Genomic DNA, 27,306 nt, shown 5'->3' on the forward strand with positions numbered 1-27,306 from the left:
TTATCCGTGGGCTATCTCCACATATCAGAATCATGCTCCACAGAATGACAGAGTATCCCAGGAAAACGTTTTAGAAAGTGCATCTATTTTTGGATGCAGATACTCCGAATTAAGCTCTATTCATAAAGATAAAACCTGAATAATTCCTCTTGCTATATGAACAGTACTTTGCTGTCTCAGTCCTGAATTCAGGCTAAATCCTGCCCTCATATGAATGTTCCACAAGCCTCAGCATGCAAAAGCACTATAAAAGCCCCGTGCAGAAAAGCTTCTGGTAAAGTACTGTGATCAGTACTGTGAAAGATGCATTTTCTATGCATTAGAGCATTTCCTCCTCTTCTGCTACAAAGGTCCACTTGAAATCAGTTGGACTCAAGCATATCTCTAACTCTGTGTTAGCGTTACCCAAGATAGTTTTCTAAGACCAAAGACAATTCTGTGTTAGTTCTTTAAAAGGTAGCTTTTGCCCAAAGTGTCTTACCACATGTTGAGATACAAACAATTGGATGAAAATGTATCAAGATGAACAGATGGAACTAATGAAATACAAAGGCCTGTTATTTGTTGTTATTTGGCTCCAAATGACTGAAGCTGAATAATGTACATATCTCCCCTTGCCCTTCATGGAGGTGACTGTTCCCAGTGCTCACTTCTGTCCATAATAATGCTGTGTGCAGTACTGGAGAGGGCCTTTAAAGTGAACTGGAGTTGCGACAAGCTGCAGTGATGTCTGGGAAGGCATACAAGGAACGTGAGGCAAGTGCTAGGTAGGACTACACTTCCCAGTGCTCTTTGTGAACCTTTCCAAACAGTGCAGCAGCTTGCCCTGGCTCCAGTTCTCTTTCTAAGGGCTCTCTCTGTTGGTGTGCACATCACCACTCTGTGCAGAGGTGAGTGGTGGGAATGGCCACCTCTGTGTGTGGGGTCGGAGGGATGTGAGCATTATTCGACTTTGGCCATTCCCAGGCAAATAATTGCACAGCTATGATGCTATGAAGCAGTGTCTTCCACTTTGCATATCACTTGTCCACATTATCCTTATCAAGTGTTTTTTCCCATTCTTCTATGAATAAAAAGGTAAAAACAAAAGGTTGGTTGCTAACTTTGTACTCCATGAACAGAAGGAACTTACATTCAGAGAGCACAAAGTTCGGGTCCAACCCATATTCTTTCCCCCCACACTGGCTACGTTATAGAAAAACAATATTTATAAAAATTATTGAGGATGGTCTTTTCATATGGTATCACTACAGCTGATGGAGTTCTAAGATCAGTTCCACACTTGAACTATATTTCCTATTGAGAGGCGAAGAAAACTAAATTTTAATACTGTATAACCTGACAGTGCAAGCTGTGTTGTGATTGTAGTCTATTACAGTTAAAGCCTCAAAAGGTTTTAAAAATGCTCCTTTTATTATTTTTGGGAGATATCTCAAGGTGATTTCCTAAGAGAATTGAGTGTACAGTTATTGTATCTTCATCCAGATAATATAAATTAGATTTAACTACATTTAGATTAAGAACCTTCCATTTTCACTCAAGTTAATTGGGGTTGTTTTGTTTCTCTGTGAAAAATGGACTGCCTGCAGTGAAATTTCAGCATAAGCTCTAATTACAACAACTTTAACATGGGCTACATCCAAAATTGCCAAATCCAATGCATTTATTTGGGACAGAGCTTCCTTACCTTCCATTGATGTCAGTGGTATGCCCCTAATGTTCTTAAAGCTCCATGGGTTTAATCTCAAGTGTTTTTTTGGCCTTTTATTCTCTTGCGGCTTCTTTCACAAGAACTATCAATACACGTCAGACAAACAACAGCCATGGTTTATAAACTATGTTACTTGATCAGCAATATCTAAAAAGTGTTTCATCCTAGATACTTTTCAGGCCCTTTTAGGCTCAAATTCAAAACATCCTTGATTTTGTTTGCAGGAAGGAATATCTTTGAAAGGTTAAGTAGACTGACAAAGACAGTAGAACAGAGGGATTCAGAGTACAAGAAGTGCAGACTACAGTAATCACGGACCACAGTCCATCTGCTGCTTTTTATTTATTAAAATGAATTAAGTTCTATTCTCATGCCAGATTTAAGCCATTGCAACCGATAGCTACAAATAAGTGATATAGTTCTTGTCTCCTTAAATTGCAAGTATAGTTGGGCCAGGTTTGTAATGCTCTTTTATTGCACAATAATATATTTAGAGTAGAAACAAGAGAGTTGCACCAATCCATGGCAAAAATAAAAAGATCATATCCCAAACTACTGTAGAAGACTTGATTTTAGGAAATGTCTCAATGCAGTCTGAACCTTACGGCTCTTTTTCAAAAGAGGTTTCCAAAAGTAACTCTCTTTTTTGAAAAGGCCAAACTTGATGCATTGTTTTTTTTAAATTGAAATAGTAGCACATGGGGGTCCCAATCTTGATCAGGACCAAGATGTTGAGGGAGGAGGCTTTAATTCTTTCTCCTCACGTGCTTGAGATTCCCCTCCTCTTTTATTTTTACCTAACAGCTGCTGCAGGGAGGCCCAATACAGATCAGCAATGCAGATCAGCAAACTGCAGTGCAGGGGCGGGGGGCTAACCAGCTGAAAACTGGTCTCCAAAGCTGTTATTTGCAGCAAATATTACAGATAGCAGTTTGGGAAAGGGAGTTCAATGGATAATGGTAGAGGGAAAAGTTAAATCCCCTTTCCCCTGTAGTCCCAGTTTGGGCAGTCCTTAGCTGCTAAGAAAGAAAGAACCCCCAGCATGGAATTCAAAGAGGCATTTAACATTACATCTAGTTTGATCTTAAGAGACAACAATCTTCTTCTTATGTTAATCTCCTGCATTCATGGATAGAGGGAAGAGGAGTGAGGCCGAGCTTACTCCCTGATGCTGATGGGCCTTTTAGCCATGCCTCCCTGGCAGCAGTGTGTTTGCAACGGGCAACACTAATGCACTGAGAATTTTTCTATGTGTTTTGAAACTCTGATAATCAGAGGCAAATCACAGAGACCAATATGACATACATGTCATATATGTAGGCATGTATTAGAAAGAGTGTTAGAAAGAGGCAATTCTGTATTTTACTCTTGTACTTCTCTTGCCCAAAGTGCTCCATTTTACTATTTCAAAAGCCACTTTTTCTCACTGATTTGCTTGCGATAGATTTAGCTCACAGTTAACATTTGATTTTAAGCAATGCCATTCATTAGGAAAGAAAGGAACGTCAGGTGTCTCAAGCCTAATGAAATATCCATTCCACTTATAAGGCTGTGCGAATAATAACCCTAACGGAAAGACACAGAGTCACCATCCTTCCTCGCTCCTTTCCCTCTACAGGACAAAGAAAATTATATTTGCATTTTTTGTGACTAAAATCTGCATAGTTTATTAACTTTAAACTGGGAGGCATCGGGGAAGATGGGGCCTAAAGATATAGGACTGGATTTCTGTGCTTCCTCTAGTTTGTAGTTAAAGGTAAAATGTGCCATCTAGTTGATTTTGACTCCTGGTGCCCACAGAGCCCTGTGGTTTTCTTTTGGTACAATACAGGAGGGATTTACCCTTGCCTCCTCTCATGCAGTATGAGATGATGCCTTTCAGTATCTTCCTATATTGCTGCTGCCCGGTATAGGTGTTTCCCATAGTCTGGGAAACTGTACAGAGGTGTATCTTGGGAAAATAGCGCCTAGGGCAAGCACTGAAATTGCGCCCCCTGTCCAAACATCTGACACCCATCTTTCAGATAACTTTACCATAATATCAGCTCAAAAATACAAGCTCGTTAATCTTTTAATATTTCAAAAATTATTTAACAGTGGATGTAGCCAGACCAAAAAATGCTGGAAAACGGCAAATTTCAGTATGCTGGGGCTCATGAAATACCCAAATACTATGTGGAGGTGTACTTGGAAAACTAAATAAAAGTGCCTGTCTAATTCTCTACTATGCATTGTAGCTTCACTATTACATAAGTTTTAAAAAGAAATGGAGAATTTGACTTTTCCCAGATACTCTGAAAATAATTAAAGGATATTCAGAGTAAATTGTGTCACTGCATGGAATATATTCTAGTATTTCAGAAAGACAGTTAAAATGAGAGAAAGAGAGCAAGCAGCTCCCAGTGGAGTTTCCTTAATACTAAGGATTTCACACTGATTCAAAGACTAACTCACCATTAATAGCCGTATTATTAAGACATCACATTTAACTCACTTATCACAAGAAGCAAAGTAAGAGCAAATGAATACAATCCTAGCTCATAAGCTTCAGCTCAGTATTCACAAACCCTGATTCTCTGTACATAGTGCCAAACTGAATATGTTTACAGTGACATATATTATTTTTTAAAAAAAACATTACCTGTAGCCCCTTTGGAGGGCTTCCTAAAGGCCATGGGGGGGGTGTCTGCAAAGGTTCCCCCTCCCCCTGCTGGCCTCTAGGGCCTCGCAGGGACCATTTGAGCATGTGCGGTGGCCATTAAATTTTTTTTTAAAGGCCACTGAAAACAAAATGGCCACCGCACATGCTCAAATGGCCTCTGCAAGGTCTGGCATGGCCTAGGGCCTCACAGAGGCCATTTGAGCATGCGCGATAGCCATTTTATTTTTGGTGGCCATTTTTTAATTCGTAAAAATGGCGCCCCCTTCAAGTGGCGCCCGGGACACATGCCCTGCCTGCCCTACCCTAGATATACCCCTGGGGAAACACACCAGTTTGTAATTGGGAAAGGGAAAAGTTCAGCAGTGTGCTGTCCAATTACCCCTTTGCTTCCCAGGTCAAAGTAGATAAGACGGTTTCAGGGAAGATTGGAGGTAAGATTTAATGGAAGAAAGGAGCTCATCTCAGGACTTTCTCCTCTCCTCAGGAAGCTGATGGGGAATAACTGAGCTTTCCCCTAAACTCAACATACAAGTAAATATGTCATTTGTGTTTCTGTTATTCCACCCTCCACATTAAAACAGATGCTATGGATGTATGAGTGTCAGCATGTGGGACCTCATGCTGGTGTCCAGAGAGGGATAAGCTCTTTCCCTTTGCACCATAGTCCCAATGAAAATTGTGCCCCCCCAACTGCTATTAGCTCCAGGAGTGAACTTTCTAGTGGTGTCATGTCTGTGTTAACAACTGCTAGCCATGCTGCTCTCTCCAGCCAAGGTTGGTGTTCAGATGGGACACCCAAGATTTTATGGCATGAGTGACAGATGCTTCCAACCTTCATTCCTCTTCTCCCTGCTGTGCCTGCATATAGCCTCGTTCCTTATCACATTTGATGATTCCTTTCTTTATCTAAAATTTGTACTGTATAATAAGTTACTGAATAAAATTGGTGCGATGATTTTCTGGGAAGAAAACCTCTTCTAGGTTATTAGCATTTAAATAGAACAGATAGCCATTAAACTCTGTATTATATTCACTAAATCAGTGTTCAGCTTGAACAAGACAAATTTGAATGCAATATTATTATAGCTTATAATTACAGCTATCTAAGTGCAGTTATACAGATTGGTTATAACCACTTGCATGAAGCCAACCTTGAAATAACAAGTTTTTTTCAGGTCAGATTCAAGTTGTAGTGACAAAGATTTATGGCATTTGAAGGAATTTGAAATAACTGCAGCACACCTTGCACTATCATATGGGGTTGCTCCCTTTAGCTGTTGCCATTCAGCATGTATGTTAAAATTTATTTTTTGAAAAGTGGCATGCCTCTGTATTAATAATTAAATAAATAGTATTTATATTAATCCACCCTGTTTCCAAAGGGCAGATAACTGCTTTTAAAACAACAAATAAAATATTGTTTGAAATATAAGATATTAAAAAATGAACCTACCATAAGGATGACTCACATATCCTCTATCCTTGTTCCGCTGGTGTCTGTGTATGCATATATCAGTTCTAAAACCATCTACAGTGGCCCTGTATAACTTAAGTGTTCCCTCTCAATAGTTTTGGAGTAATTTGTTCTGAACAAGAAAAGCTGATTATGGTGGTAATATATTGTATTTTCCTGAATCCAAGACTAGGTTTTCCCCAAGTTCTTTGATGTTAGAAATCAGGGGGTCACCTTAAATTCAGAGTCCTCTTCCTTTTGGGTAAATATAGGTGTAACCTTTTTTTAAGGGGCTCTTAAAGGGCCTCTATTTTTTAAGGGGCTCTTAAAGTCAGGGTCATCTTGTATTCGGGTAAATACTGTACACAGATAATTGATTAGAAGCAATGGGAAACAGGAATTTTTGCCCAGAGTAAACAATGATCTCTGAGATTATCCATGTTCCCTCACTACTGGGTCTTCTGTGCCTGCACAGTAGACCCGCAGAGTAATATCTAGCTCTGATAGGTGCTCTCTGGCATTCTGAGGCACTTGGACAGCACTCGTTAAATTAGGCAGGAGAGTGCCTTCCCTCTTAGTTCCTTCTTGTCTGCTGTGCTTGTCACAACGTGAAGGTTCTGCTCTTTTCTCCATCATTTGTTTCTGTGGAAAGAAAAGTTTATAGGATTGATTTTCGGCTTGGATACTCTTTGGTTTCTTGGATACTCTTTCGGATCACCCTTTTTTCTGGTCAATTTGTGCTTTATTGGTTTTTTACTTTGGCCTGCCCCTCAGCCACCCTTCGGATCTCCCTTCAATCTTGGTCACTCTTGGTGGTTTTTTTCCTGCTTTTGACTTGGCCTGGCTCGACTACCCTTTACCTCATGGACGTTAGAAGAATTTTAAAACGTCATTAAGGCCTTCAGAAGTACTCTCCTGTCCTTTGATAGGCATGAGGAATGCCTAATTTGTTTGGGGGATAATAATAACATGAATGTTTGAAAAACCTGCCTCTCATTCTCCAAACAAATGAGAAAAAGCAGAGAGCTTAGATTTCGGGCCGCTCTCTATGAGACTGTGCTCCGACCCCTGACACCTATGCTGAGCCCATTGATGTCATTGGTACTGACTCTAGTGAACTACCATCCATTGGTGTCAGCACTGACCTCATTGATGTCGACATCATCCAAATACCACGAAGATTCAATGTTTTAAAAGATAGCATTGCTTGAGAAGGATGACCATCACCACCATAAGAAGAAAAGAAAGCATGATCATTCGGATGCTTCTGGCCAGCCCAAGTCCAAGCGCCGACATCTATCCTCTTTGACATTGAAGCTAACATCAACACCTGCTGCTAAATTTTCACCTCATACTCCATCACTGTCAACTACCCAGCCTCGAGGGACCTTTTCTCTGGCTCCTGGATACTCCCAAACTTCAACACCGAAGTCGACATTGACTGCCATCACAACATCCCAAGACCCTTCACTGACTTTGGCTCTGCCACCACCAATGTCAGTCATCTCGATGTTGAGACTTCCAATCAAGAGGTCTCCACCAACATAGATGGTGACACGTCTGTCAACTATGTCTACTATCGCTAAGACCTCTTCTAACCTGCACTTGACACCATCAACATTGGCTGCTTGTCTTTATCTGGTGCCAGCACAACCACCTTCTCAAATAGTCATCTCACCTGCATCGACACCTGGCCACTCCCCTCATAAAAGTGGCTCAGGCTCTGACAAGGAGCACTACCACTCCCGACTGGAACTGTCTCCAGTTTATTGCTTCTCAACACCAGCTGGAGTCTCTTATGGGGTTCAACAGCCCCCCTTCCTGCTATTGGCCTCAAACTTCAAGAGGTTTCCATTGAGTGAGGGCTTGGATGACAATGATGTTGGCTCCATCCCCCCCATTACCCAAGACTCCTTCAGCCTCACCAGCCCATCACACTCCAAGATGCTCACCAGTTTACCCATGGAGAGAATGTTATAATTACTCTGCCTCACATCTGCCAGTTCGTCCACTAAACTACCTGAGCTTTCCAAGTGCACTTGGCCCAGGCCATATTTCATGGACATGATAAGTACAGGGACACAATGCATTTCACTTCACCTGGATTTCCCTATGACTTTGAAGATTAGCAATGGTGGAAGACCATGAAACTACGAGGACTTCTCTCTGAGCCTTTAAGACCTGTTCTTAGAGAGAAGCCCCCTTCTGAGGCCTTTGCCTTGTTATATCTGTGGCCCCACCAGCTCATATTGTGCCCACAACTCAGTCACCTGTGTGGGAGATTGACGAGCTTCAAGATCCCTTGCAACCCTCAAAAAGCCAAGCCCTCTTTGAGGGTGAATATAACTCCTCTACTTCATCTGACAAACAATCTGTTCAGACTGACCGGCACATCTCCTGATGATTAAGTAACTGTCCCTCCATCTGATTCACCTATTGAGAAGATGTCTTATTACGTGGTGGAAATGGCCAGGGCCTTGGGTCTTGAAGTTCAAACCTCAGCTCCAGAAGTCAAAGACCCGGCAAAGTTTCACTACTCCATATCGGACAATTTAAAAGAAGACCTAGCTGACCTGCCTGACTCTTTTTGTACCAAGTACATTGCTGCCTTGTTTAAATCAACAGACCTCACTTGCCAGCACCTGAGCACCAGCAAGCTCCTGACTGAAATGGAGTCTAGGTTGCTGGCTGGAACTGTGTCCCTTTGTCACCATGCCTGGCTGCGTTCAACCCCCTTTGAGGTCAACATAAAGGACAAAATTTGAAAACTTACCATTCGATGGTGAGGGTCTCTTTTTGGCTGATACAGATGAGACCATGGAGAAACTTAAGAAGTCACACTTTACCACCAAGCAGTGTTCCCTCTAACAGGGATTCCCAGATGTTGTTTACTACAACTCCCAGAATCCCCAGCTTCAGTGGCTTTTGCTTGGGGATTATGAGAGTTGTTGTGAACAACATCAGGGAATCCGTTAGAGGGAACAGTGCCGCCAAGACCTTTGCTCTTTCTTTTCAGCAGTCTTCGTTTCTCCAAAGGTATCACACCTACATTAAGCAAAGATATCAGTACAAACCTCAAGAATGACGGAATTTCAGATACTTTTCCAAATTCTACTCAAAGCATCCTTTCCACCATCCTCAAAAGGCAAAGCTGCAGGACCAAGCTAAACAATCGTTTTGATGATGAGGTCCTGAAAGTACTTTGCACCCCTCCCTGCAATCTCCTAACTGCCTTGCCCCTCCCCTCCCCTTCCGGCAACCTGTATATACAGATATAAAACACACCCACTCAACTCCTACCCTAGAGAAAGTAGTTATTCTGATTGAAGAGGGTGCAGTAGACCCTGTTCCAACTAAGGCTATGCAAGGTGGTTTCTACTCTAGGTACTTTTAGGTTCCAAAGCATGACGGGGGGCTTCATCCTATATTGGACTTGAGGAAGCTCAGTGAATATGTACATGTGAGCAAATTCCAGATGATCTCCTTGCAGGCCATTCTTCCTCTTCTGTCAGAGAAAGAATGGTTTGTGACATTCAACCTGAAGGATGCTTATTCCCATATAGCTATCCGACCATATCATCACCAGTTTCTTCATTTTTGTTTGGGCTCCCCAACTTATCATGGTTTAACCCTTTGGCCTGTCTGCACCACCCCATGTTTTTACTAAATTTATGAGCACAGTTATTGGCCATCTGTGCACACAGGGTATTTCCATTTATCTGTACTTAGATGACTGGCTAATAACTGGAAAATGTGAAACCTTCCTTTGCTCTTATGTTCAATATATGTCTCTTTTCACAGATCTGGGACTGTCTGTCAACCTCAAGAAATCCAATCTAACACCTCAGCATCATCTTCCGTATATTGGTGTTGTCCTGGATGCAGACTCCAAATGTGCCTTCTCCCAGACAACAGAAAGACTTCTATCACCAACTTGATTTCCACTTTTCAGACAGCTCCAAAGCAGAGGGCTCTCTCCATCTAACTCCTCTTAGGCTTGATGTTCTCCTGCACGACCACGCTCGTGCACACTCACCTGAAGATGTGCAGGTTGCAGCTGTGGTTCCTCTCTGAGTTTCACCCAAACCTAGACCAACAAAATGGCTGACAATCCCATCTCATGTCATGCACTTTCTTCTGTGGCGGACTATCACTATCTGAAAGCATTCCCTTCCACCTCCAATTCCCATCCATTATGCTGACCATGGACACTTCCCTTCAGGGTTGAGGGCCCCACTGTTGTAATCTGCGGTGTCAAGGCCTGTGGAACAAATAACAGCAGGAGCTCTATATCAGCTTCCTTGAGCTTCTGGCTGTCTTCCTAGCCTTAAAAGCATTTCTACCTGTTCTGAGAGGCTGTGTAGTTCAAATCCATCTGCACAACACAACAACGCTTGCCTATATAAACCACCAAGGCGGCACAGTGTCAAGATCGTTAAACAACCTGTCTCTACAGCTCTAGGAATGGTGCCTGACCAACAGCATTCATCCCAAGGCTCTCTACATCAAGGGGGTCAACAACATCCTTGCAGACTCTCTGAGCATGCACCTCACTCTCTCTGCTGTGCACAAATGGAAGCTGAACGAGATCATTCTTCAGACATTTTTCACTTCTAGGGCACTCCCCAGATAGACTTATTTGCTACCCATGCCAATGCCAAATGTCAATATTTCTGCTCAAGAGCATGTGTAGGATTGAGATCCATGAGGGATGCGTTCCAGATAGCCTGGAGGGAGGACCTTTTTTATCTTCACCCCCCACCCATTTCCACTGCTTTCCAAGTTTCTAAAAAAGATCCTACAGGAATGGACTCCATGCATCCTTGTGTCTCCTTGGTGTCTGAGGCAACCCTGGTTTCCAACCCTTCTCAGGCTATCGAAGGGCCCACATCATTGTCTTCTGCTCAGGCAGGACCTGCTTTCTTGGGAATCCAGGCAAGTTCTCCACGATGCCCTAGAAATCCTCAACCTGATGTCATGGAGGCTACACTATTGGACTAAATCCTCCTCAATGAAAGGAAGGCACCCACCAGAAAAAACCACATGTGTAAGTGGAAATGCTTCTCCTCCTATACCTCATCACACAGCTTCGACCCCTTCTCCACCTCCATCTGACAGATCCTTCTGTTTCTAATCTCCCTTAAGAGAGTGGGGCTTTCTAACACCTCACTGAAGGTTCATCTAGCAGCTATCTTGGCTTGCCACCTGGGGTTGGATGGCCTCTCAGTCTTCTAAGCAGATTCTAAGCGCTTTCTCAAAGACATTAACAACCTATACCCACCGGTAAGGGAACCTGTTGAATCGTGGTGCTTGTATCTTGTCCTCTTGTCCCTCACTGAACCACCCTTTGGCCCTTGTTCTCCTCCTCCCTGAGACACCTCTCCCTCAGGACCTCCTTCCTAACAGCCATCATGTTGGCCAGGTGGGTCAATGAACTTTCTGCTTTAAGGGTTGACTCGGCATACACTAAATTCTACCCTGACAGGGTGGTGCTTCACCCCCACGCTGCTTTCTGTCCCAAGGTGATAACTGACTTCCACCTCAGTCAGGACATTATACTACCTACTTTCTTTGTCAACTCATCCACACTTCTGGAATGGTCCATATACTTTCTGGATGTTTGTAGATGCCTCCTTTACTACCTAGACCACATGAAGTCTTTTAACCACTCTAAGAAACTCTTTATTTCCTACTCTGGTCCCAACAGAGGATGTGCAGTTTCTCTCCAGAGACTCTCTAACTGGCTTGTTGAATTCATATTTTCCTGCTATAGACAGCAAGGGGTCCAGCCTCCGGCTAGAGTCCTGGCCCGTTCCACCAGGGCCATGGCTACTTCCGCTGCCTATATGTCCGGAATCAGTATGGCTGATATATGCAAGGCTGCTACCTGGTCTTTGGACTTGCTCTTTGTAAGGCATTACACTGTGGATCTCCACTTGGCTGCTGAGGCCAGCTTTGGTCGGGCGGTTCTCAAAAAAGTATTCTGCTAGCACCCACCTCCATCTGCGGAGCTAGTCACTCACCCAGTTGTGAGGGAACATGGATCACCTCAGAGATAAACAGGTTGCTTACCTGTAACAGGTGATCTCTCTGGTAATCCATGTTCACTCACAACCTGACCTACCCCACTGCTAGTGTGTATCCACAGTATTATGCTCTTAACTGTCTTGCCTGGGATCTGCAGGTCTTTGTCTCTTCTCACATCACAGTGGCTGATTCAGGTACTGAGAGGGAAGGCACTCTCCTGCCTAATTTAACAAGAGCAGTCTGCGCACCTCATAATGCCAGAGAGTGCCTATCGGAGCTCCTCCAGAGGACTATTCCTCCACAGTACTACTCGCAGGTGCAGAAGACCCAGTTGTGAGTGAACATGGATCACCAGAGAGATCACCTGTTACAGGTAAGCAACTTGTTTTTCTTCACTGTAACTATAAGTGGAAATAAGGTCAGGAGTGTCCCAGTTAGCTTCATTGTAGTTGCCTGAACGTCTTCCTGCCATCTTAGAAGTGTTTTATTTTAATTAAAGTAGTATGTATTTCTGTATGTCCTTTTAAGAGAATGAGAAAGGTGGCAAGAGGTATAAAGAGTGACAAACTAATATGGATTACAATTGACAGCAAAATTGAGAAATTATTCAGTATGATTAGCGGGTAGCCTTTTACCTTTTAAATGCTGTATTTACTAATCTTACTTCATATCCACAAAAAATGACGATAAAATAATTGGGTCTTCATTTTTCTTTCCACATGGTAAAAAGACTTCCATATCGGCCCTTTCATTTAAAAAACTTAATTAGGTTGCTTGTGATTTTATAAAAATATACACATGGTTACGTGGATACTTCCAGTTTTCTTGGCACTATAAATATATATATTTATTTCTCGTAGGTGTACCCGTTGCTAATCCCATGTGTGGATTTACAGATCCAAATGGAAGTGCTGCACCTCTGCTGTTGACAGGGTAGAAGCTCATCTGCCCTTCAACCTACTGATTGTCTGAATGAGCTGTGTGTGTGTGTGTGTGTGTGTGTGTGTGTGTGAGACTGGGGATTTGAACCCAAAAATGGCTGGCTGGCTGGGGATTTGAACCCATAGAAACATAGGAAGCTGTCGTATACTGAGTCAGACCATTGGTCTATCTAGCTCAGTATTGTCTTCACAGACTGGCAGTGGCTTCTCCAAGGCTGCAGGCAGGAATCTCTCTCAGCCTTATTTTGGAGAAGCCAGAGAGGGAACTTGAAACCTTCTGCTCTTCCCAGAATGGCTCCATCCCCTGAGGGGAATATCTTCCAGTTCTCACACTTCTACTTTCCCTTTCATGTACAACCAGGGCAGACCCTGCTTAGCTAGGGGGGCAAGTCATGCTTGCTATCACAAGATGGGCTCTCCTTTCCCATACCTGGATCTATGCACAACACACTGTCCACTGTGCCACACAGAGTGGAGCCCCTTCCCCCAGCATTTGAAGTGACCCCCTCATTGAGAACTTCCTCCTCAACCCCACCAAACACAACCATATCTCTACCCCCAAAAGTATCTCCCTTCCCCTCACCCCATTTAAGTGAGGAGTTGCTTCTCAAGCTCGCTGTGTGTCTGAAACCCTGGCCAAACTGACTCTCCAAGATCTGGGCATTACATTTCCCCCTTAGATCCCATTTATACTTATACTTCAACGGCTTTTAACAATGTTTGAGAACCCTTTAGTTGCCTTTTTGCTGTTTTATTTAGGGGTTATCTAAAGGTGTATCTGCTGATCTCCTTGATCTGGCTCGTGATCCAATAACACTCATAAATAATGGGTTCTGCGCCTGTGCAGACCACTTCGAGTAAAACTTGTTAGCGCCTCATGACGGCCCCAACCACTGGCTGCACATGTATAGTATTGTGCTTGTATGGTAATTTCAGTTTTTTCTTTTAAAAAATCTTGGTTTCATTTCACTTTTTAAACTATTTTTTATAAGCCACTTATAAAAAACATATTTCCAGTCTGAGAATAACATTATTTTCTGTGACATCCTTTTTGTTACCTTGCAGGTACTGTTCTGAGTCCCTCAGAAAGAGGTCCATTGCCTTTGAAAAAGTGGGATTCAAGCCGGAAATCAAAGAGCTCTATCATTTCCAGAGTTATGATGAAATCTCCCCCAAGGAAGCTGTCTGGAAAGGCCTACAAAGCTGGAGCAACTTTCTTCAATGCTTGTTCATCAGGTCCAGAGGAGTTTATTGCTACCAACACTCGGGACTCAAAGACAGAATTTGCCCCCTGTACCAGTGGAGCCTCTGTTGAGACCATCTACAGATCTTCTGCATTTCAGGGTTTTGCTCCTTTGGGAAAAAATATAACAAACAGCATGAAATCGACTCCAACTTCCTCCAAGCAGTTCTATGGGCCTAATACACCTAGCCTGCAAAACCTCAGCTTCACATTGCCAAACACTTTACAGACAGATGGCTTAAGCAGTCATCCTTCCCCAAGGCCAGGTGAGCTCGCAGTTTTCATAACTATCATAGAAACATGTTTTTTCTGCTGATTCTCTGCTCATATTCTTGCTTTTCAGCATAAGCAAAGCCATACCTCTTTTGTGACATTGCCCAGCATATTCCTGCTTGATGTAACAATGCTGTTAGGGCTGTCCATGATCACTCTAATAATTACTCAAGCTGTTTATGCAGCCAATACAACTCTTATGATACTTAAATGGAGAGCAGGTTAATATTATGAAGCGGTTAAATGGCCCCTTTCTAAAGCTTCATAGTAAATATTAGATAATAGCAGCCAAGGTGAGCCATAATGGAGTGGTATGGTGACTGTAGAAAGCCTCGTTAAAAAAAAAGCACTTGAAAAAGCAGTTACATGGTGGTGCATTTTAAGCGAGTTTAATGCTCTTGGAAAAGGTTGGATAATAATTAGCCAATTCTCACACAAAGAATTCATTCATGGAGTCAAGGAGGGTACAAGCCTGTCTGTACTTGATAATGGTCTGTGTTCATTTTGAAGAAATTGAGGTTCTATGGGAGAGGTGTCTGTTGTAAAGCTTGTAAGGGTCAGATCCAGTTCTCTCTAATTTCTTTTCATCTGTATGCGGAATGAGTTTTGTTCTGGGCGACAGGATCAAGGCAGTGTGTGTGCACACGCATTCAGAGTGGGGCCTTCCTGATTCAACCTGAGCGGGATCTAAAATTTACTGAGTGGACATCAAAAAACTTGTGAGCACGTGCACATGTGCATGCCTTAGAGGGAACACTGGTCAGATCTGTCCCCCAAAGCTTCTGTAATGGTAGCAATGGCGGGGGCATCTCACTGCCCTGCTGGCACGCCAGTAATTCTGCTGCCTGAGGCAACCATCTTGCCTCAGTTCAGCTCTTGAAATGGCTGCCTCTGCTGGCAATTCTACTCCAAAGTAATCTGAGGAGTGAGTCTTCAATATATTTATTTGATCTTTCTACTAGCAATATCCCAAATAAATCATGTTTGTTTACAAGCCTCTGGGAAAAGATTGCAAACACATTCTAACAACAAATGGAAGACCATCGGAGAGCAATTAAGATCTCACAGTCACATCCAGGTTAAGATGGATTTGAAACCAGTGGCCTTAGAGGGAAAGGCTCATTTAGACCTTTATTCCATTCAGTTTTATAAAATGTGACACATGAACAGATTACATCCATAAAACATTTTCTACTGTATATAGAAAATGCCACGTGTCAGTAATAATATTTTTAGATTTGTCAGTCACTGAATGTCATAGTGAAGAGTTAGAAGGAACCAAGGAACTAAAGTCTCCCACAGTTTTTTAGTCAGTGAAGTATTCCAAAAGTTCAGAAGTCTGGTTCACATGATGATTATCCTGAAAGAAGCTGCATTGTACCACACAAAGCATTTGTTTTGAATTTTCAAAATAAAACTGAAAATATCCATCCATCCATCCAATATGCATACCACCCTTCCTAAAATGGCTCAGGGTGGTTTACAATAAAATAAATAATAATAATAAAACAATTAACATTTTGAAAAGCACATTGAAACCAGATTAAAACTTATTAAAATTAAAACTAGATATTATTAAAAGCCAGGCTAAAAAGATGGGTCTTTAAGGCTCTCCTGAAGGCCTCCAAGGAAGATAATCCTCTTATATCCACAGGGAGCGTGTTCCACAACAGCTGAGAAGGGGCAACAGCTGAGAAAGCCTGAAAAATACATTTCTCTCATACAAATACAAGACAAAAAGGATACAGGGAAGAGGGAAGAAGCTGAGGGTATAGAAACTTTTTTGAAAGGGGTCATAAAAAAGTATCAGGGATGGGAAGAGGAGGGGTTGCATTGGGATACCTGAGGCAAGCCTCTCCCCATTAGGGCAGCAGCCCTGTTCCCCTACAGCACTTAAATGGAGTGCAGGTTGAGGAGAAGAGTCTGCTTGCTAGCAGCCTCTTCTCTTTGCCCTGGGAATTCTTTCAAATGTTTGCAAGGGGATGGAGCCAGAACTGGAGCTGTTTGTCCTGGCTCCACTATCCAGGTGATTTGCAAGGGGAGCAGGGCCAGGACAGGAGGCTGCTGGCAATCTCCCTTCTCTTCCTGTGCTTCTTGCAAAGATTTGCAAGGGCTGGATCTGCTCCTTGCAAAATTTGCAAGAGTGTAGGGAGAGGAGGAAGGGCTTCTGTCAGCCTTCCTTCTCTCCCTGCACTCCTTGCAAAGGCTTGCAAGGGCTTGACTTGACCCAGCAGCTGTCTTCCTCGCACAGAACCTTCATAAAGGTGTTGCCAGCCCAGGCTGAGGTCAGGAATTCCTGATCTAACCCTTGCAGACAAAAAAGTAAGCACCCCTCCACAGGGTGGTGGAGGAAGCAGCCTCCGCTCCTGCTCTTCTTTCTCATCGCATCGCACCTGCTGCCTATTCAAAAAGCAGTGGGCAGTGCAGTTGTGACAACAGGAAGTGTGTTTATCATTTCCTGCCCCTCCAACTACCCCCCCCAATAAGGCGTGATATAGCAGGTGGCGGAGGAGGAAGAGCAGCAGCAACACCTGGCATGTAGTGAAAATCGGGGTTTTTTTTTAGTTAGAGGTGTTTCTGGGCTAGGTTTGGTGGCTGGAGGCAGTGTTGTTGGGTCTGTGAAGGCAGCCAGTCTGCCACTCTAGGCATCAACCCATCTTGCCTCATTAGCAGGGCACCCTGAGGAGAAATTCTGGTGACTATAATGTATGAAGCAGCTTTCTGTCCTTCCTATTAAATACCTGTTAAAATCAGTGCACAACTTCTTCTCTATCAAACTGATAGTGGAGTGGGTTCTCCGTTTTTTGTATATCTGAGGAAAGTAAAGTAACCAACTGTGATAAGTGCTGCCTTCAAGATTTGATCCCAGTTTTCAACTAGCTTGAGCATCTATATTGTATTATGCTTGTGGCAATGAAGTCTCTACCAGTTTACTGAACTGGTATGTTAGCACAAAATGTTCACAAATATTCCAAGTGCTCAGGGAACAAAGCTGACAGAATATCTGCAATATATTATCTGTGAGGGAAAGAAATGTTGGTTTGGCTGGAGTTAAAACTTCACATAGGCCTAATATCTTTGTGATCCACTAGAATGCTAGAAAGAGATCCTGGGAAGAGGGAATTTCATATAAATGGTTGACCTAACTAGCCAGTTATTTGGCTACAGTGTTCAAGCCACTGTTCTAAATCAGAAGCCTGACTTATTTGGTGCAATTTCTGCATCATAAAGGTATACTTTTCTTTGCTTTAAAAATAGCTTCTTTGTCTGGTATTGACCACTCCACAGTAGATATTATGAGTTCTGAAACTAATAATATAAACAATATGCCTAAAATAGGCTGCTTGTGCATATATGTGCTTAGATTTAATGCCTGACATCCTGGCTAACAAACAAAGCACACTTATAAGGAAGGAGGCTGTGCAGGAATGTGCCTGGAACCCACACACAACTGCCCCAGTTCTACTTGCGCACTGTTGTGCCAGAGGGCTAAGACTTCCAAGTTCTGCTCACATTTAGGATGCACTTAATTAGTCAGGATGTCAGTCACTAACTTTAAAATAATAGATGAGCTGGATCTAGGACCTTTCTGAAAGCTGAACTCAGTTACTGTATATTATAACATTACTACTTCTAGTGGTGGAGAGCTTCTAGTACAGGTGGCCCTCGTTATCTGTGGTCCTGGCACCTGTGGTTTCACGTTATCCATGGTTGGTTCATAGGGACCCAGTTTCTTTATTTGTGGGGTAAAAATAGGGTTATTTTTACCTATCCATGGTTCTTGAGTCCCTGGAAATGACTTCTGGCATCGTTTCCAGGTACCATTTTGTGTTTCTGAGCCATTTTGTATTTCTGAGCTAATTACCTAGGAGAGCACCTTCTTCTGCGTGATCCCCACCACACATTGAAATCATTGAGAGAAGTCTATCTCCATATGCTGCCAGCATGCCTGGCTGTGACTCAGGAGTTGGCCTTCTCTGTATTGCTCATAGGCTGTGGAATGCACTCCTGTTGCGGATTAAAGCTTTAGTCTCAAAGCTAGCTCACGTGAGGGAATGAAAACTCCCAGTCATGCCTGCTGAGCTGCCTGAGTGGGCTTCTCATAAAATGAATCGATATTTCCAGTAGAATTAAAATGCTGCCACCAAGCACCCTAAAGCTTGCAGAGAACCGGACCAGTGGATTGGGTGCTTTAATCTAAGGTCCCTCTGTAACTGGGCATTGGGCATTTTTTTTTTAAAAAACCTTCCACGTGTCGTCCTACATGAGATGATAAAACTGATAGCTGCTGAGCACTTGAGGACACCTTTGCACCAGAGAAATCCCCTTTTCTGCCCCCACTTTTCCTGAGTTAAAAACCAACTCTGAGAGACTTGTAAAAAGAAAAGAACACCCCCCCCCCCAGTTTTATTCAATTACTATGGACTGCTTCCAACTGAGGCTTCTAGCTTTCTTAGATACACTCAAAAATACTCAGTAGGTTACAAAAATAGGCTGTCTTATGCATGCTTAAATGTTTATAGAGTCTTTTGCCACACCCTAGGTAGGGTTGAGCATAGGCTAGTGTTTCTTATTTTAATTACATTGCAGGTAAACTATAATAGAACAGTATCAGGAATATGCAAAAGCACACACACACACAAAGAAATAGAAGATCTGGATCGAGATCCGTCGATGCCCATAAGAATGGGTTCTGCGCCTGCGCAGGAACCAAGCGGTAGCCATGCCTGAACTAGTCAAAGTGCCAGGCCATGCCCCCACACAGAGCGTGCTATTTAAGGTGTGCCCTTGGCGCGAAGCCCTCAGTTCTTTTCCAACCGCCTTTGCGTTTGGACCTCGGTCTGCCGCCTGGGAAGTCGGGAAGTTCCTCTTTTCTGTTTTTGTGAAGAGTTCATCTTATTTTGATCAGATTTATTGGATTTTTGAAACTTGGACTGGTTATTGGACTACGCTTGGTTGTGTGACACGGAACAGCTGACGGAAATTCTCTGGCATTGTTACTCGGACTGGCTGACGATTACTCCTCGGATCCTGAACACTTGCAGCGGACTTGACTACTCTATATGATATGACGGAGGAGAAGAAATCTTTTAAATGGTGCGAGGGTTGTAGGGCGAAACTCCCCTCAAAGGACCTGCATGATCTCTGCTTGTTGTGCCTTGGGGAGGAGCACAATGTCTCCGCAAGCAGGATCTGTTTGTCCTTCTCGAAACAGATGCAAAAGAATCGAGCACTTTGTCTTTGGGCTGCTATTTATGACGATGTGCTCAGCCCATCAGTGCCGGGCACTCCTCGCCTGTCGACGTCGACTGCGGCCCCGAGATCGTTTTCGGCTCCTGCATCATCAACGCCAAGTAGTCATCACTCGAAGTCTTCATCGACGTCGAAACACCACTCATTGAAATCATCTAAGACTCCATCGACGTCGAAGTCGACTTTGAAGTCAACTTTGACCCTGAAGCCTACGGCGTCGACATCGAAGTCAAGAGAGTCTTCCACGCCAAAGCCGACGGAGTCTTCGAGGTCGATGGACTCTTCAACTTCGAGAGAGTCTTCCCACGGATCGGCGTCTAAAAAGAAGCATCAAAAGACAGCGAAGCGTCCCGCTGCCGACCATCCTGTTTCAACACCGGAGAAGAGACCTCGTACGTCAGACCCGATGGTAGAGCGAACCCCATCCCCAACAACGGTGCAGGCTCTGATGCATGGACCTCCTTCGACTTTGATTGTCGACACTTCCATCAGAAGACATTATTCTTGACCCCTCGCCATCGACAGCTGTCGACGTAGAAGCTATAGCCGCTCTGATACCATTGGCCTTGTCGGCGTTGATGCCGACATTGAACCAGGAACCTGTGAGCCAGGCCGCCTCAGCATCAGAGACACTCAGCATACAAGTTCTATCTGTTTGCTCTCTCCAGCGCCTTCACCTCTCACTTCCTCTGCTCCTTCAACTCTGGGGCCTTCCACTACAGCTTGCCTGGCATAGCTGTTCAGCCATTCTGCTCTAGGGTCTAGATCTCCTGCAGAGCCGTATGTCTATGAAACAGACAGGCCCTGGCTGAACATGCTGTCTTCTTCCACTGACCCTCACACGAGGGTACCACATCCTAATTTTCATACTTATTCGACATCTGCAACACAGACTGATGCCTTGCACCTGATCCACCATGCGTCCCAGACAGCCTCAGTGCCGGTCTGCTCACTGCCCATTCAGACAGACCCGTTGCCAATCCCTCCAGTGGTAACGGCAGAGATCCAGACACCCACTGAGGCGGAAAAGGGTGTCCCTCCTCCGAGCTCACCTTCCGAACACTATGGCTCTTCTGATTTTGAGTCAGACTCAGAAAACGAGAGTACCATCGTGGACCTCCCTGTTGATGTGACACCAACTACATATGTCTCTCCAAACGATGAGCTTAAAGCTTACCATAAGCACATTCGACTCATGGCGGATGCCTTGGGTCTGAATATTCGCTCGCAACTTGCCACCATTGATGACCCTATGTACAACTGTATGTTAAAGTCTCAATCAACTGCACCTGTGGCCTTGCCAATGTTGCCTGTCATCATGAGGGCGGCAAAATGTGCTTGGGAAGTACTACACACTTCCACACCAACATCCAAGAAATTAGAAATCTTATACCGAATTCAGGACAAGGATAACGGGTACCTGTTAAAACACCCGGCGCCAAATTCTTTGGTGATTGACTGTGTTTCCTCCTCTAAAGGTGGAAAACATCATATGGTCCCTCCAGATAAGGAAGGGAGAAAATTGGACATCTTAGGTAGGAAGGTCTACTCTACCTCCTGCCTATCAATTAAGGTGGCGAATTATGCAGCCTGCACGGCGAAATACACGCACGGCCTTTGGGGGCTCCTGGAACAGGATCTTGACACACTTTCCCCACATGACTTTAAAGCCAAGTTTCAGAAGACCCTAGACGATTCTGGGGAATTGACGCATAGACAACTTAGCATTGCCAAACATCAGGCAGAAAGTGAATCCCAGGCCATGACTGCCACCATAACTCTACGTAGGCATGCCTGGTTGAGATCAACAGGACTGCAACAGGATATGAGAGACAAGATCGAAGAGTTGCCCTTTGATGGCATGGGCCTCTTTAGCGAGACTACAGATGCAATGATGGAGCAGCTAAAGAAGTCTAAGTTTACAGCTAGGACCTTTACATCACGTCCTTCAACATCACAATCTGACAAGTACCGCACCAACTATGGAAGATACCGGCCTTCCTTCCGTGGGCAGGATTGCCGCGACTTTAGGAAACCTTATGCGTCCTATCGTAAGCACAGCTATCCGCAAATATCTAAAGCTCCTCAATCTCAGTATGCCATAGATGTACGCTCTGCTGTGGAGGCTACTTTTGGGAGGAGTGTTTTAAAGCGGGTGTTGCAATAGCTACTACTGTTCCCTTCCTCCTAATGGAGCTTGCTAGACACCCATTCTTATGGGCATTGACGGATCTCGATCCAGATAAACAGCTTACTAACTGATGATCTGGTAGAGATCCGTCGATATCCATAAGGCCCTCCTTATGTGCTGGAAGTGTGCAGGTGTGCACGCCTTTGCCATTGACTTTGCACTTCACCTATGGATGAACTCACCTGTTTATATGGATGATCGTCCTCCACGGCGGTCGTCCAAGGGCTTCGCGCCAAGGCACACCTTAAATAGCACGCTCTGCATGGGGGTGTGGCCTGGCGCTTCAACTAGCTCAGGCATGGCTACCGCTCGGCTCCTGCGCAGGTGCAGAACCCATTCTTATGGATATCGACAGATCTCTACCAGATCATCAGTTACAGGTGAGCAACCTGTTTTTCCTAACTCACAGTCTGACTAAACAAACTGTTCCCTATGCTGAATTCCCCTTTCCTTGAATTCACCCAATTCCTGATGAGAACCAAGCTTCCTGCAATCCTTTCTCTTAAGGATCTCCAGTTATTCCATGTCAGAAATCTCCATGCTGGCTTTGACCACGAGGGAGCAAAAGCTCCATGCCTCTCACTAAGCTTCTCTCCAACAAAAAGACTGCCCTTCTTGTTCCCAGTATTCTCAGCAACTGTTCTCTAGGTCTCATACACCTGGTGTACTGATTGGCTGTCCTGGAATTCACCAGTCTGCCAGTCAAGACAGGGGTTCACTCCCTGTTAACTCTTTAAGGGGAGGGTAGGCTGATCACTACAGCTCCCTATAGACATTCAGGGTTTAAAATCTTTGCCGGCTTTCAAAAGTGCCCTTAAGACTCTCCCCACCCCCGGCCAGGCTTTTAGTACTCTCTGAATGTTTTAAATTATAATAAATAAATAATAAATTTGTGGCTCTTTTCTGGGGGGGGGGCGGCACCCTAAAAAAAGAACAAAAGTTGGAGGATTTGGAAATTTTGGGGGCATAGATGAAGAGCAAGATACTGTGCTTATTTCTGCTTTCCCCTGCTTTTTCTTGTGATTTTCAGCACACTTCAGTGTGCTTAGTAACCTAAGCCCCTAATTCCCATAGGGTTAAGGTCTCTTTATTCATGTTTTTGTTACCCACAGAAATAGGTGGGAAGGGAACCCCTGTGGATAAAGAGGGCCTCCTGTATCTCCAAATAGATCTAATTTAGGGCTGTCTCAAGATAGGGGTGGTTCAACTACCATTGCTTTCCACTTCATGGAAGCAGTCTATGGCCAGGCATGCATATACACATGAAAGTTGGAGGAAAATGAAGCAGGGATTAGAAAGGGATGTAACAACTTTTTCAAACTTTTTCAAATGGCCCAATCACTTCTTGCCATTGCTAGCATTCTGCTGATTCAGAGGAAGTTCCCAATTGAGCTTGGGAACTTCCTCCTGCTTCCTGAGCTTGCATATCCAATAATGTAACTGGACAGGCGCCCTCTGGAAGAACATCCGCTCCAGGTGAAAAAAAACCCCTCACTATTTTAAACTTCAGTTTCCAGGATTCATTGTGTACTGGGCGTTGTCATGTTTACTTGCATTTTGTTCATTTTGTTCATTTTGTACATGGAACATTGTAAATTAGGACTCTTAAGTTCACTTTCTTAAAGGAATCTAGGAGTATTAAAATGAATACAGAATATAATTATTTGCAAATAATGTCTAATATTTTGTATGTTTCTTTTATATACATTTTAGACTCCGCCAGCTCAGTGGGAACGACCTCCTTTTCTACTTTCTCCATGTCACCCCCTGAATCAGTTGTTCCAAACAACACACCACAGACTCATTGTGTTCCTTCCCATGGAACTTCTTATTTGTCTTCATCACATGGACTCTCTTCTCTTCTCTTTAAAGATCTCAAGGAAAGGATTGTACATTCCTTTTCTCCTTTCTCAATGTCTGATGCAGATGAAAATGAAAATGCTAGCATTTTAAACCTCCTCCCAGATAATTCAAAAGAAGTGAATAATTGTAGGAGTAGAACTTGCCGGGCTTTTGGAGAGAGTTTCATGCACAATGTAACTTCAGTGTCTAATCCTAGCATGCCTCCTGCTGCAAATCTTCCTAGTGCAGACCTTCTCTGTGTGAGCGCTGAACATAAAGGCATGACCATTCTGGAAGAGATTAAAAATGCAGTTTGTGGACTGAGAGGGGACTTCTGCAGTATGGCACAGGAGCTCCATATCATCAGTAGTGAGTTGACAAATATGGTAGCTTTCATTCAGAATTTGAACATGTTCTTGGCAACTCCCCAGACTCCTAAAGATGTCCCTGGACAAATGTCGTTTTCACAACAGCCAGCTCCTTAAGGTGCTTTGAATTGTTTATGCATTCTTTCTTACTAATCTGCCTTATGTAGCTCACCAGATCTCATAGTTTAAAGTTGAAGTAAACAGATATGGATGTATGTACAGATCTGTTATATTCTTGTTATGGAAAATAAATTGTTTACATCTTTTAATGTGGTTAATATTTACTTTATTCAAAATATATCTTTGATTTGTTGGATCACAAATCTCTAAGGTAGTTGCTCAATACAAAAAGCAAAGCATTGGTTCCAGAAATATCACAAATAAGATAGCTGTCAGCAAATGCAGCCCAGATTTATTTTTATTCTAATCTTCCTACATATGCTTAGAATTTCACGCCACCATGGAACTACATTGTTTTCCCATTGAAAACATGGGTCTATAAAATTTTTTGTTTAGATTTCAGATTCCACTTTTAAATCCTGAGACTGACATCCATATTAGCACTGCATGTGTGCTACTAAGAAAGGGCAAATTTTGACTCTCTCCTTCCTTCTGCAGCTCACTGTGCCCAAAAATATGTCTCTGAGGATCCTGCAACCCTCAAGGACCTATTTTTAGGAGGTATAGTGGGCTGCAAAGGGAAGGAGAGATGGTTAGAAATTGTCCCTCCCCTTGTAATGCCTACACAGGTGTCAGCCTGAGCATTTCCCCCTTAACTCACTAGCCTGTCATAGACCACTTCCCAAACTATTTACATTGTTGTTAAGTATTGTTGTTAGTGCTACTATTCTGTCATTTTGGATATGCTATGGGCTTTTTTAATAACACTTTAAATGTGCAGAAAAACATTCTGTTGTGGAAGTAGTGATGCAATTCGACTTGGGTTTCAAAGGAGCAACTGGGTAGTTTTACCAGATGCACATCTGGAGGTGACCTGGACCCTATCAGAGAACAACAGCTTCCAGTGTTTCTTTTTTCTTGAGGTTCTGAAGCAATTATACTGTTAGTATTATTTATGAGAATAATACTATTAGAATGGCTCTATTTCCTATTAACCACCAAGATACCAATTTCAGCTCCTGAAACTCAGGTTTACTACAGAAGATTTAAACCGCAAAAGTACTAAAACGTGTTTTTTGAATCAAGCAATTCCAACATTAAGTATGGTATTAAAGCCAGCACTTTTTAATTGTGACCTGAGAAGCCTAATATGTCCATAAGTGCTCTCTAAGAAGTGGAGGTGCATCTTAGGTCACATCCACAAGTGAGACACTCTAGGAATGGCTCATCATGTCCAGCCTCACAGTAAAGTGTGCATTAGCTTATATCATGACCTGCCACTCACATAGCCAGGAGACAACTGCAGGTAGTACAAGCGCTGCATTCTGTATAGCTGTCCTGAGCACTTCCCAGATTTGCTGCTCAACAGCAGAAAAATGCTTCAGTTCAGGCAAATCTCATTCAAAACATAAATAGCAAAGCGCCCAACAGGGGGAGCAGTCTCATGAAAATGAACAACCCGAAAAAACAGCAATGGATATACAACGTTCTAGCACTATATTGCAGCGATTAAATTCGAAACAAGGCATATGAACAGCATATGAACAGGCATATGAATGGCACCCTGCTGCCAGCGTAGGGACTGCAGTGTCACAACACAGGAAGTGTGGAAGCACACTTCAGAGATACATCATGACCCCATTTCAGGGTCTAATCTGGAAAGTGCCCTGCTTTCAGTGCTGAGGTGTCATGAGTTAAATTATTCTGACTTTTTGAGGGATGTTTCCTATATTCCCAGTTGTAATACAGTGCAAAAGCAGGAGCACAAGATGGAAGTTGCCATATGGACAAGTTATGGCAGAAAAACCTTAGGTTTCATATGCCATCTGCCTATTCTCGATAGGGTCACACTTCCCCAAAAGGAACAGGTTCGCAGTCTGGGAGTACTTCTGGATTCACACCTCTCCCTGGTTTCTCGGGTTGAGGCCAAGGGTGCTTTTTATCAGCTCTGGCTGATACGCCAGCTGCGTCCGTTTCTCAAGATCAAATACCTCAAAACTGTGGTACATCTGTTGGTAACCTCCAGACTTGACTTTTGTAATGCGCTCTACATGGGGCTGCCTTTGTACGTAGTCCGGAAACTTCAGTTGGTTCAGAACGTGGCAGCCAGGTTGGTCTCTGGGTCATCTTGGAGAGACCATGTTATTCCTTTACTGATGGAGTTACACTGGCTGCCAATAGGTTTCTGGACAAAATACAAAGTGCTAGTCATAACTTACAAAGCCCTAAATGGCTTAGGCCCTGAGTATTTAAGAGACTGTCTTCTTCATTACAAGCCCCACCGCCCATTGAGATCATCTGAGAAGTCTGTCTCCAGTTATAGCCAACTCGTGGCTACAAAGAGACGGGCCTTCTCGGTTGCTGCCCCGAGATTGTGGAATGTGCTCCCTGCTGAGATACGATCCTCCCCATCTCTGGCAATTTTAAAAAAATACCTGAAAACCTATCTTTTTGCCCAAGCTTTCTCAGCTTCCTAATATTTTTTGGGTTTTAATTTCTGGTTATTTTTAAATTGTTAAATTGTTTTTAAGTTTTTGTATATGTTTTTAACTGGTTTTATGTTACTGTAAACCGCCCAGAGACGAAGGTTTGGAGCAGTGTACAAATTTGATAAATAAAAATAAAATAAAAATAAATATGATAACTCCATAAAACCTTTGTGACCCAGGATTCTGTGGAGAAACACTGAATGTCTACCACCCTATAGCTCAGTGGTAGAACATCTGCTTTGCATGCAAAAGATCTCAGGTTCAATCCCTGATATCTCCCGGAGCTTTCCTAGACAGCAGGCTTTACCACGGGTTTACTGTGAGTTCAGGGCATATCATATACTCGGATGCAAAAAAGTGGATTTTTGAAATCGGGCTAGGCTCCAATACGCAGAGGAAAAACCCCAAATCGTGTATGGAGTGCCCTCTGATATGTCACATGGAATTCGAGGTAAATCTGGCTGGTATGTGAATGCACACCCTCCATTCCGGTGGAGATGTGAACTAAAAGCCCCATATGGGAATGCTCCAGGTAGGGCTGGGAAACACTCCTGTCTGAAACCTTGGAGAGCTACTGCCAATCTGTGTAGCCAACACTGAACCAGATGGCCCAATGGTCTGCCTAAGTATAAGGCAGCTTCTTGTGTTCCTATGTCCCATTTTTATTCAAGATAACAGCAAGATTTTCATTACTCTCAGGAAGGTGGTTCTAATGCACAGTAATATTTCCAGA

The 27,306-nt window shown here is 43.4% G+C and overlaps 1 protein-coding gene across 5 annotated transcripts in view; it reads left to right on the forward strand.

Moving 5' to 3' along the window:
• ENTHD1 (ENTH domain containing 1) overlaps nucleotides 1-24,233 on the forward strand; it is a 59,321-nt gene extending 35,088 nt beyond the window's left edge. For all 5 annotated transcript variants that reach the window (XM_053257084.1, XM_053257080.1, XM_053257083.1 and 2 more), the window contains 2 exons: nucleotides 13,860-14,303; nucleotides 23,468-24,233. In XM_053257084.1, coding sequence (XP_053113059.1) covers nucleotides 13,860-14,303; nucleotides 23,468-24,081 — 1,058 coding nt within the window. In that variant the 3' untranslated portion in view covers nucleotides 24,082-24,233. The remainder of the gene's footprint in view (nucleotides 1-13,859; nucleotides 14,304-23,467) is intronic.
• Nucleotides 24,234-27,306: the final 3,073 nt, after the last annotated feature.

This window comes from Hemicordylus capensis, chromosome 5 (genome assembly GCF_027244095.1).
Source record: "Hemicordylus capensis ecotype Gifberg chromosome 5, rHemCap1.1.pri, whole genome shotgun sequence".
Lineage (NCBI taxonomy): Eukaryota > Metazoa > Chordata > Lepidosauria > Squamata > Cordylidae > Hemicordylus > Hemicordylus capensis.